This window comes from Cryptomeria japonica, chromosome 4 (genome assembly GCF_030272615.1).
Source record: "Cryptomeria japonica chromosome 4, Sugi_1.0, whole genome shotgun sequence".
NCBI lineage: Eukaryota > Viridiplantae > Streptophyta > Pinopsida > Cupressales > Cupressaceae > Cryptomeria > Cryptomeria japonica.
Genome location: NC_081408.1, coordinates 141,592,277 through 141,605,287, shown reverse-complemented (window position 1 = coordinate 141,605,287; position 13,011 = coordinate 141,592,277). Strand labels below are relative to the sequence as shown.

General features: G+C 34.8%; 1 protein-coding gene across 1 annotated transcript; it reads left to right on the top strand.

Moving 5' to 3' along the window:
- Positions 1 to 565: 565 nt before the first annotated feature.
- On the top strand, positions 566 to 1,977 carry LOC131074042 (peroxidase 5). Its single transcript, XM_058010591.2, has 4 exons — positions 566 to 894; positions 971 to 1,162; positions 1,277 to 1,442; positions 1,561 to 1,977. Exons 1-4 carry the CDS (start codon positions 679 to 681, stop codon positions 1,965 to 1,967), a joined length of 981 nt encoding a protein of 326 aa, XP_057866574.2. The 5' UTR covers positions 566 to 678; the 3' UTR covers positions 1,968 to 1,977.
- Positions 1,978 to 13,011: the final 11,034 nt, after the last annotated feature.

Here is a 13,011-nt window from a genome sequence, read left to right as displayed (position 1 = left end):
TTCACACTACAGTTAAGCTATATCCATAGCCGGCGAAGATTTGACATTTTCTTGCTTGGTCGGTTTCATAGATACTATCGATTATAGTTTAAACATAATTACGTATCAATATCGTAAGCTAGTCAGCATTGCGTCTGTGATAGGTAGAATTTTTTAATAATCTGATACAATTCAATTCATTCCCATTTGAGTTACTCTATACGCATTTCCATCCTTTTAGTTGTTATCGTTGACAAATCATTTTATATTCATCTAGTCGAACGCGTTGAAGAAGCTTTAAAATATCAGCTTTCATGGTCAACAATATTTGCTCTCAAGTGATGTTTGCAAGCGGATGCGATAAACGAATTTGCGCGTTGGGTTAGCTGGTAATTAGTCAATATGCATATAATCCAGCTAATCAAAGTCGACGCCTGAAACAATTATTTTCATAAATAGACTCTGTCAACTCTGGCTTAGACAACTCATTCTATGTAGACTATGTCATGGGTATGATCGGTATAAATAGAGACATTACAGAATTGAATTGAAACAACATTAATTTAAGCATAGCCCTAGCATTCAAGCCTTCGTTCTTCAAAAAGTAGTTCTGCAAAGCTTTTCTCAAAGGGCGAAAGCAAGCCTAGCTTTTTTCTGTTCCTAATATATTGCTACGGCCGAAGGCAGAGATCCACAAGAATGAAGACTTTAACATCCTTGTTGATTATTACAACCATGGCATGCTACATATGCTCTGTCTATGCGCAGGCGAATGGGCTGAAGGTGGGTTATTACCGCCATAAATGTCCTCAAGCGGAATCCATTATAAAGAGAACCGTCTCCAAAGCCCTAAAAGAAGACCCTACATTAGTAGCTCCTCTAATCAGGATGCACTTCCACGACTGCTTTGTTAGGGTAAGCCAAACTCCCTTAAAGATCTTCTCATTAAGTATTAATTGTTTGAACTTATATAATAAGGTGATGTTTACAGGGTTGCGATGGTTCAATTCTCATAGACTCCACGCCCGACAACAAAGCGGAGAAAGAGTCACCTGCAAATTTTCCAAGCCTTCGAGGGTTTGAAGTGATAGATGAAGCAAAACGGGAAATTGAGGCCATTTGCCCTCAAGTGGTTTCATGTGCAGACATCATTGCATTTGCTGCTCGAGATAGTGCATCCAAGGTTGCTATCTCTTTTTACTCACTCCTGTCATAACCATAATATCTTAACAATCAGAGCAATTTGTATAGAAAGTTTACTCAGTCTCTCCGGATTGTGGACTACTTGCTTTTGCAGGCAGGTAAAATGAATTGGCGAGTCCCAGCCGGTCGAAAAGACGGGAGAATCTCTAAAGAAGAGGATATCATCGGGAACTTACCTCCTCCATCTTTCAACGTCCAAGAGTTAACGGATATATTTGAGAAGAAAGGTCTATCACAGGAAGATATGGTAACTCTTTCAGGTGGGTAGCATTAAAATTTTGATCAAGAATTACTTCTAGCAGAGATTAAAGACGTTTTTTTTGTCTAATTTCATAGTTTTCTAATAAGGAAGATATGGATCATCGCATTTGGATGCAGGTGCACACTCCATTGGCGTATCACATTGCTCTTCATTTCGTGACAGACTTTACCACTTCAACAACACAGGCGCTGCGGACCCCACACTGGACTTTCAACTGGCGCAGCGACTCAGGCTTACCTGCCCACCTGCTGATACTCCCGACCCAACCGTAGCTTTGGAGGGAACTACCCCCACTCGGCTTGACAACAGATATTACACACAGCTTTATAGAAAGCGGGGATTATTAACATCGGATCAAACGTTACTTTCAACTCCTTCCACACGAAATATGGTGAAGAGTAACGTGGTGAATCCATCTAGTTGGCGTAACAAATTTGGTGAATCCATGGTGAAGATGGGGAGTATCGATGTGTTGACGGGATCGGCGGGTGAAATACGAAAGAACTGCCGCATCGTCTTGTGAAGAAATTTTCATGCCGATATTCTGTACTGATTTCATCAAAATATTATTTTAATCTTTTATTCTCTTTCGAATCAAGTAAGATTGTCGTGTTCAGGCTGCCTCGTCAACCACATTTACAACTTGTATTTCGATATCCACCTTCTAATATAGAGGGAAACCATTAGATTTGAATTTTCAAGATTATTTCTTTCTTAAATCTAATCTCTTTGTATCTCTGATTTAACACTACCACTTCTACTAATAGGAGGTGCAATGGATACACATTTTAAATTTATATTAAGTATATTTGTGAAGATATCTATATTTAAATTTATAAATAATATTTTATTAAAACTATTTATGAAAACCTAGAATTTCAAATTTTCTAAATCTTTCATTTCCTTTCTCTCTATCTCCCATCTCCAATAACATAGATTCCAATCTGTCACAAGCTTACTATTATCAACATTCAAAACTTTAGCAAATTTGTGAAAACTAGATATTTTGGTTGTAACATATTGAAATGTATTTGAAATAAAAAAATTATTCAACAAAAAGATGTATATGATGTGATCTATAATTTCGTATGTAGTACTTGTGTTGATGGTGTTCATCTTGTTCATTTGATTTCTTGTTTCAATTGAGACAATGGTGACAATATTTTAGATGCAAGCTATCAAAAGTTTGCTAAGTAATTTCTTTGTTTCAAGCATGTTGGATATGTACCTTATGATAATGTTACTCAAATGTCTCCTAAGAAATAAATTCTAGAGTATTTCAATTATTTTTCTTAACTGATAAGAAAAATTCAATTACTTGTGTTCAATATTTATGCGTAAGAGAAATTTAGTATTTACCTTATGATAAAAAGTGCAAGATTTCTATCATTGAATAGAGAGCAACCAGCTAGCAAAATAAAGAGAATTACACAATACCATAGATCGGTGATAGCCCCCTTGTAATCTCTTTCAGAAATCACCTCCATGAATCTACAATAATAACCTTAAGAAATATAGTCACCTCCAACATACGCATCTAAGAGCTTTATGCTACTCTTTATCTTCAGGCTATGTCCATTTATCATTTTCTATTTGAAAAATATTTTTGTCCATTTATCATTAAAAACATTTTTTCCATAACCTTACAAGAAAATTAAAAACTACAAATTTTGAATATCCTACCCTTAAATCCGTATGGTAGAAACGCCTTTCATGGTGATATCACACCATGCAAATTAGCTATTGGAAATACTTTTAGGTTTTCATTTAGTTTCCCATTACACACGCCTAAATATGAAGATTATATTTACAAGTGAAAAACTAAAACACTAACATGAAAAGGGAAAAGCTTCATATCTAATATTTATCATTATTGTTTATGTGATTCATTTATCCTTGAGTTGATATATGCATCACCTTTTGATTGTTTCAACTAGGGTTCACTCTAATACACTTGACTAGGGATCTTGTTTACATATATGCACGTATTTTATTGACACAATATTATACACACCTAAGGTTTAAAGAACACACTTTTATTTCAGATCCAACTTGGCTATTTATGGAGGTGGAAACATGAAAAATGAGGTTAACTAAGGCAGGACCCTATATAGTCATGACACCATTGTTTTCCTCTTTTGTGCATTCATAGGCTCATATATAGGTTCTAGCCCATGTTCTAGGTACAAAAGAGCTAAGAAGTTTGAGAAATAGATTACCAAAAAAATTAGGGAAAAGTGCATGATTGATGACATTCAAGATCCTTCTTCTAGGATTCTTAGGGAAGAGGATCAAGTTGGCTTATGTGGAAAAATTGATGTACTATTTCCCTTCAAAAAATTTAGCCCATAAATGGAGTAGAAGAAAAATTCATCTAGTAGACTAATCCCATCATCTCCATGCTTGTATAAGGTTTGATAGGTGAAACTATGTTAAATAGATTCTATCTAGATACACATTTTTTAGAATAATATGGGTCAAAAAAAAATTTAGTTCATGATGGAATCAAGAGGAAACAAATAAAAATAGTAATGCAAACATGCATAGTGAAATGATGTCCTTAATCTAGACCATGGATTATAGTTTAAATGCACCGTTATGTCTAGAGTTAACATCAACAAGAAGATTATTCAGAAGAATTCTTAACTAGTACACTCTCTCAATTGAGTGTTTTTTCTTGTTTTTGGGGGCTTTTCATTTTTTTTTTTGGCTTTGTGTTTGTGTGGGGTTTGTCCCCTGTTTCACTTCTGTTTAATGTTTGTTTGGTTGCTGGCCTTGATCTGTAAAACTTTTGGTTTCAAGTACTTGTAAAACTCATTTATCTTTATCAAAAACATGAACCTCTAGGTCTATTGAAGCTTATGGATTGAGTGCTTAGTAAATTTAAGTACAAATTCATAAACAAATAAATTTGGTATCTCATAGGTACAAATTTATCATTAAATATAAAATAATAAAATCAGAAATACATAAAAATAACATAAAAGAAAACAAGACTCTAGGGAATTAAAACAATGCTAGATTTTTTTTTTGAATAACCTAGGTTATATATGAAGAGTCATGATATTAAAGTATGTATTTGATGATACATTTTTAGGACATTAATTGCAATAAAAATTAACTACGAAGACATGAATAAGGTCTAATTAAAGTGTTATGTTGAATGGCTTCTAAAAAGAGGATATAAATTTTCAAAAGATAATTAGTCATGTTGCACAAATAGAAAAAAAGAGTGATTTGTATAGGAGAAATTTGTAAAGTGATTAGAGTTCAAAATATTTTGATTAAAGAGAAATCTTAACTAATATAAAATTATAACATAGGCTATGTTCTTCACATGCAATTTAAATTATTTTTTTAAATACACATGTACATTCTCCTTACGTTCTCTCAAGCCCTAATAATACACCTTTGTATCAAGGCAGACAGTCACCTCTATTTATGTCCAACCCGAATAACATTCTTATCAATAGAGATTGTTCAATGCACGAGTCTGAGACGTGGAATGGACCCTTCAAACCAAACTTTTAGAAGAGGGTTTCAAATGGACACAGGGTTTTAGATAAGAAAAAGAAACATTCTCATCAGCAAAATGTGTATAGGAAAGAACCTCCAAATAAATCGATAACCCTCAAAAGATGGGTTAGACGAAAGCTCATACAACCTCTTCTCATGTCTTTTACCTCTAGAAAATATGGGTCACTAGGAATCCCCGGAAGCAATACAAGTTACTTTTCCAGCGGAGTACCTGCAACAACAGATTTTAGATATGAGCCACAAAGAACTAATCGGTAAGATCTGGAACCATTCTCCTGACATTTTCATTCTTTGTGATTTGGTAAACTAGACATGGATTGGGTTCAATAATTTATTCTATATAGATCATGGATTGGATAATTTAATTATAATTTTTTCTTCAAAATCCCTAAGAGATAATGTCCACAAATTCAAAGGCTGGTTTTGTATGGGTTTCGATTTGTTTACCACACCATGGAAACCCAACTTTGATCGGTAAGATCTAGAACCATTCTCCTGACATTTCTATACTTTGTGATTTGGTAAACTAGACATGGAATGGGGTTAATAATGTATTCTAGATAGATTATGGATTGGATCATTTTATTGTAAATTTTTCTTCAAAATTCCTAAGAGATAATGTCTACAAATTCAAAGGCTAGTTTTGTATGGGTTTTGATTTGTTTACCACACCATGAAAACCCAACTTTGATCCAAATTATAGCGACATGAGATATTCACCTTTCTAGATTTCTCTATCATCTATGCCTCTTGAATATAGGGACTTGCAACTGATAGAAATCCTAATCAAATATGCATTTTTGTCAAGCATGACCTCATTCCCTTTGAAGTTATAGATCTACCCTTGTGGGTGTGAGTCTTATTGTAGCTCTCCAAAGATTTTCCCAATCAAATCTCCATCAACTCTAAATTTGGAGTTTGGTCTCAAAATATTGACGTTGATCAATCAATTAAAGTCATAGAACACTCTGATTTGTTGAATCACTTCACATCTCAATACCTCAATCCTGATGAAGATGTAATTAAAGTTTGTTCAAATCACACTACTATCCCACTTTTATGTTCTCTCAAAAATATGCCTCAGCCTCCTTCCATTAATATTATGGAAGTTTCCCAGAGGGAAGATCAAGCCTCAGAGTTCTCTCAACCACGTCCCTCTAGCATCATCATTCCAACTGTTTTCTCTCAAAATCAAAATATCTCCGAGGTTCTTAATGTGTTCAAGACTCTAACTATTAATTTTTGACTCCTTATGAATACTAGAGTTTTCTTACCGAGCTTTCAAAAAATTTATCCCTTGGGGATGTTGGAACAAATTGTGAAAGAACAACATATAAAGGCTTGCAATCAGTTAATGAATGAGATTGAAGAGGAGGTTTTCAATCAAGATGAATTTTCTCCTCCTTCATTAGCCTTAATAGTCACTTGTTTCAGCTTATACATTATTTTTTCAGCCAAGCGATGATTCAGTGGTTGTGGGACAGATACACTAATTTAATCAACTTCCTAGGGAAGTTGTTCCTATCTCTTAAATCTACATTTGGGCTTAATGAGAGCTCAAATCACCCATATTTAATCCCCTTAAAAATCAAGGGTGATGTTCATCATTTGGACGGGTATTTTCCAAGTCCAACAAGGCATTTTCCAAGTCCAACAAGGCAAGCTTCAAAAGGAGTTCTTTGTTTGCATAATTCTCCTGAAAATATATTTCATAGTGCATAATTTTCAATAATTTTTCATCATATTTTAGTGAGTCCTTTGCCAAACTTTAAGGATCAGTCTTCTCCATAGGATTGCAGAGTTCTAGATGTAAACCTACCACGTAGATCTACTCAACATCCCACTCTTTTAGATAACTCTATGATTATCATGCTTCCATTCTCCAGACTCATTTTAAGAAAGTTGTCATAATAGAGGATAGCCCTCTTAAACCCAAGAGAAGAGTTGGAAGTCCCCCCCCAAAAAAGAACATGCTAAAGATCATTAGAAATGAGGCTAAAGCAGGAATATAAATAACACTAGATAGTAAACACAGCCTGCAGAGAGTGACACGCTCTTCAGGCAAGCAATGAAGATAGTCACATGGAACATTAGGGGCCTTAATGCCCCTCGCAAGAGATGCCTAATCAAATCTCAGATTGAGAGTTGTGGGGCAGATATAGTTCTTATACAAGAAACATAATTCTCAAATATTCCAGATCTCCAATATTTTAAGTCTTGGAAAAAATGGAAATATGTAGACTCCCAATCTGTAGAGGATTCAGCTGGAATGGCTATCCTTTTGAAAGACAAGGAGGTTCAAATTACTAGCATAGAACTGAAGGAAAATTACATTCATATCCAGGTCAATCATCCTCATGGATTTTTCCAGCTGATTTCAATTTATGAGCCCACTTCAATAAAGGGGAACAAATATCATTTTAATAAAATATCTCATATTTTGGCCACATTTCCAGATATTCCTTGTATAATTGGAGGTGATTTTAAAGCAATACCATCCCTTCGAGACAAGATTGGGGAATCATTCCTCCTATAAAATCTATTCAAGATTTTTCTAAATTTGTGAAAAATAATGGTTTGAAAGATTGTGCTCCTTCAAATAGGAATGTGACATGGACAAATAGAAGGAAGGGCTTCCTATAGAATGTTGAAAGATTAGACAGATTTTTTGTCACCCCTAATTGGTGCTCAACATTCTTATTTCCATCCTCCCAAATCATTCATCTTTTTGGCTCTGATCATTTTGCAATCCAACTAGAGTTATCTTTAGCCTCAAATAATCTTAAGCCAAAAAACTCATTCAAATTTGAGCAGATGTGTTTTTGAGATGTTACTTTTCTACCTTAGCTACGGGCATGGTGGCAAAATTTCCCAAATTTCCACATTTCTAGAATATTCCAATTTTGTAAAAATCTGTAATGGTTGAAATCTTAGATTAAAACATGAAATTCTACAATTTTCAAGAATATTTTCACAGAAAAAGGAGATTTGGAATGAAAAATTAAAGACTTAAATGAAAATATCATCCAATATGGATTCAATGGCCAGTCCTTCAATAACAAAGCTCATCTTAATCTTCAATTAGAAGCAGTGCTTCAGAGAGAAGAACTTTAATAGAAACAAAATCTAGAGAATTATGGTTATATGATGGAGATAGAAACACTAAATTTTTCCACTCTTCTACTAAAATGAGAAGGTCTAGAAATATGATATCCTGAATAAAAAATATTGTTGGGGAATTACTGACTGATAAGGTTAAAATTTAAGAAGAAGCAATAACTTTCTTCTCAAATTTGTTTATAGCCACAGATGGAGAAGTTAAGGGGGCACACTTATCTAGAAAGGAATGCCTGTAGCATATCCCTAAATTAGTATCTAAGATAGCTAATGATGATCTCTTGAAACCCTTCACCATGCAGGAAATCAATGCAGTTGTTTTCTCACTATATCCAGATAAAGCTCCAGGGACATATGGTTAAACTGCTATTATTTTTCAAAGATGCTGGGATTTCATGCGTTTTGAAATATGGTGTGTTAGTCCCAATCAGTGCTGAGAGGGGAGGGGTGGATCAACACTTTACCAGTTGTGCTTAATTAAAAATTTTAATTGAAGTTGTCACTAACTTAACATTATTCAAAATAAATAACTATTGCAGAAGAATAACCATGCATTAAAAGAAACACAGTGACACCAAGGTTTATCTCATTGAAACCCAAATGGGAGAAAACCACGGTGTCAGTAGGAACTCATAAAATTTGTACTATTCTAGAGTACGCCCAGTGAAGAGCCATCCCTTTTAGGAGATTACAAAGACACTGTTTAGGTGCCACCCGGTTAAGGGATTTTGTCTAAGGCCTGTTAATGCCTTTACCTTGTTAAAGGTAGCCTTGTCAAAGGTCTTAGAATCATCATTTAAAATGACACCCAGTTAAGGGGTTTTTACAACCGGACCTATTAAATTCCACATAAATATTTTAGGTGCAATTCTTAGAGAGCAAAATAAAGATGATCTTCTAGAGTGGCTACTCATTAGCTTGATCAGATCACACTGAGGACACTACGTCTGCATCGGTTGTGTCTTTTCTACACAACACTGATTTCTTGAATGCACCTTCAACTCTATCCTTTGTCGATTTGTTGATCCTTGGATTCCACACTATCGGTCCTTTGTCACTTGGGTCACCACTCTATTGAACTCCACTCTACCGGTCCTCTATCACTCGGCTCTGCATTCTCTTAAACTCCCTGTGTGTACACTTTCACATTCTCTCCATTCACCTTGACAACAACCATCTCAAGAATGAGATATGTGAATTTATTGACCCTTTAGTCTGTGGCCAACTTTCCCTCCAAATTATCCCTTTCAAAATTTTGTTATCATGCTTTAAATCATACCTCTGAAATCATTGCAGGAATCTCTGTCAAGATAGTTGAACATGTCGATAAGTTTGCCAGTTGACTAGAGAAGACTCTCAATTTAACTAAATGTTACCTGCGTGTCGACTATAGACTCTTTCGATGTATCAATCAAAATCTATCTAGCTAGTTTCCTCCTGTATACCAGTCTATTTTTTTTCTTAGCCGATGGACTTCTTCTGTGTCAATCTACTCACCACTACCCGGTCTACTTACTGCTCTCCGGTCTACTTACTACTTTCTGATCTACTCACTTCTTGTTGGTTTATGTACTTCTTGCCGGTCTACTCACTATTTATCCTATTTAGGTATTGCTTAGTTGATTTACCTTACTATCCTAGTCTTCTTACTACCGATAGATTGTGAAGACTTAAGAGATGATGTTACCAATAATGACAACCATATCATTCACCGGTCATACAAAACTGCATTAGAATTCCAACAAACTCCCCCTTTGGAATTGATGGCAAATACTACAAACCACTACAAAACTATGCCAGTTATGGCCCTTGTTTCTGACCCCTGTAACTCGTAACTCACACTATAAAAGGTTCCAAAATTCCCCCCCTTTCCATCAATGGCAAAGAATATCCAAAAGAATTTGTTAAAATAAAGAAAAAATCTCTTTGAAGTTTCCCTGATCCACTTTCAAGGAATATTCCCATGAAGATTGAACCTGTTTCATGGTGGTGAAGTGGCCATGTAAGATTGCAATGAAGAACTCCATATCATCAATTGTCTTATAGCCAAGTTTATTTATTAGATAGTATGTTTCTTTAATGTTCAATTGCATGAAACCAACAATTGGTGATAAATACAATTGGAGCTCTAACAAACTAAGACTTCTTTTGTTTTCTTCATCTTTCAACCTTCTGATTTCATGATTTAGCATTTTGGCTTTTCTAGTAAAAGTTGATGTTGAACTGATAAGAGGATCAAAAGAACCTACTAGATCTTGTATTTCATTTTGAATCTCATTTCTTTTGTCTTCTCGGTCTTTGATTAAGGCAGGAAAACTTGAAGATTTCACTAGTAGTTGACCAACTTGCTGCAGTATATTTTTAACTTCTTTTGTTCTGGTGGAAATAGAAACTTTTCTAGCTATTATTTGTTCCATTAAGTTATCTTCTCACTTCATTTCATATTGCCTTAATGCAACCTTCTCCAGATCGGTTGCCTCTGAACTGATTACTTTAACAAGAGTATCCAACTGATCAATAGTGGATGCAGTATCATCGACTCCAATGTTTGGGATTAGGTCAGAGAGAATTGTCTTGGCAAAAATGAGAATACTTTCCTTCTTTTAATTTCCTCTTAGTTTATCCTTTTCAACTTGAATTCTCAGTTTTTCTGAGATTTTCATCAATATCTTGGGGATCATTTTCTTTATATCAATGACCAAGTCACCTTCTTCTTCCTCCTATGTTTCTTCTTCCTTTTATACAGTCTCAATTTCTAAGCTATTTGTTTTAATGATTCTTACCTTCTTCTCACTTTCATTTTCTAAATCCAACTTCCTCTTTGCCGAAGGAGTATTCATCACAGCTTTATTAACCTCTATTTTCTTCTCTTTCTCTTTTCCTTCCTCCGCTTCTTCTCTTCCTCTTTTCCTTCCTCTATCTTATTCTCTTCCTCTTTTCCTTCTTCAGAGAGAATAGGATTTGGTGTCAATAAGGTTTTGTGAAGTGTATCCTCATAAGGAATGTCTTCAACTAACACTTCATCTTGACCGGGAAGCTTAGTTTGATCAGCTTCCTTCACCAATCAAGTGTGAACCGATTGTTCGATATCCTTTGTCAGATTGGGGATGTCTGACACAACATTTCCTATGATTTCCTCAACTATGAAAGTATCAAATTCTTCAGTGGAGTCTTTTTCCTTAGCTTTTCCTTTGTCAAGGGAAGTTGCACCTTGGTCCTGTTTTGTTTCCTTTTCAATTTTTTCTTCAGCTTCCTTTTGCTGGTCCATAATTTTCTTCCACAAGGCAACACCTTCAGCATGCACTACTCCAACTTCACCTATTTTTAGTCTCCTAGTTCTATTCCTTATTGGGTATGTGTAGGATCATGGTGTGCCAAAACAGGCCCTTAAGTGGCAATGAAATTTCAGAAAACCAGAGTTATGCAACTTGACATGAAAATTTGAATAAGTTGTGAACATTATTTTTAAAATATGTAACAAGAGAATATATAGAAAAATGAATGTATTTTCTAAGCTACTAGTTGTTTTTTGGAAAAAAAAAAATCCTATTTGATGAAAATTATAAATTTCAATGCAGTGGTACTAAAATTTCAGTAAAAAATAAGAAGTAGACGTATGTTTGACCACCCTAATCACAAACAAATCTTAATATTATTTTATAATATTTATAATATAAGTATTAGACTGATTTCCGAATGTGACACATATTTTTTTTTAATTTTTTATAAATTAAATAATTATTTATAAATTTTTTACTACACCTTTTCAGAAATTCAGAAACTCCTACGTCTAACCACCTTAACTTGGTCAAAACTTTATGAAATTTAATTTTTTTTATTTTTCCCTATAGTAGATGAAGCATAGGATGTGATGCATGTTTCGGTTTCAAAAAATGTTATACCGTTTGAAAGTTATGAGTATTTTTCAATCAGTATATCAATCATGACTATTGTCAGAATTCAATTAGAAAATAAATAATAATTATTTATTAAAGTCCAAATAAGACAAGCCTTATATTGTTGGAAATCTTGGAATGTCTTTAAAAAACCCTTTTCGTTTTATCAATTTTGGTTACAAAAAAAGTCATCAGCCACCAATGTGAAGTCTGGAAAATCAAGGAATATTGAAAAACACATTTTTTCAGTTGACTTTCTAGGCTTGTCACTTCCAAGCAAATACCAAAGCATTCCCGAGCCTAAACTGGAAATTTTAAAATTTCTCTACAAAAATCGGATATCGGATTTTATCTGATATCCAATTTTAATTCAAAAATTTGCGGTCCCCAAAAAATTTCCCGTTGCCGCCATTTATTTGGTAAACTGCCACATAGCATAAATCTGATATCAGATTTTTATTATTCATATTTTTTAGAGAGAGAGGAGAGAGAGAGAGAGAGAGAGAGAGAGAGAGAGAGAGAGAGAGAGAGAGAGAGAGAGAGAGAGAGGAGGAGAGGGAGAGAGGGAGAAAGAGAGAGAGAGAGAGGAGGAGGAGGAGGAGAGAGAGAGAGAGGGAGAGAGAGAGAGACAATATGACCCCTAATGACACAATTTTGTGTCTTAAGGGGTCCTATGTGTCGTTAGGGGTCATATGGTGTCTTGGGACACCATAGGACCCCTTAAGACACCAAAGCATGTCGTTAGGGGTCATATGGTGTCCCAAGAACCCTTATGACCTCTTAGGACACCATATGACCCCTAATGACACCATATTAGGTCACTTTGGGTCATATTGTGTCTTAAGGGGTCATATTGTGTCGAAAGGGGGTCCTATGGTGTCCCAAGACACCATATGACTCCTTGGGACACTATAGGACCCCTTAAGACACCAAAGCATGTCGTTAGGGTCATATGGTGTTCCATGAACCCTTATGACCTCTTAGGACACCATATGACCCCTAATGACACCATATTGG

What these genes read in the sequence shown, in the direction of transcription:
- LOC131074042 (XM_058010591.2), top strand. Translation starts at nt 679, where the DNA reads ATGAAGACTTTAACATCCTTGTTGATTATTACAACCATGGCATGCTAC. An exon ending in TCCACGACTGCTTTGTTAGG is followed by an intron (nt 895 to 970) that starts GTAAGCCAAACT and finishes TGATGTTTACAG; the next exon opens with GGTTGCGATGGTTCAATTCT. An exon ending in AGATATGGTAACTCTTTCAG is followed by an intron (nt 1,443 to 1,560) that starts GTGGGTAGCATT and finishes ATTTGGATGCAG; the next exon opens with GTGCACACTCCATTGGCGTA.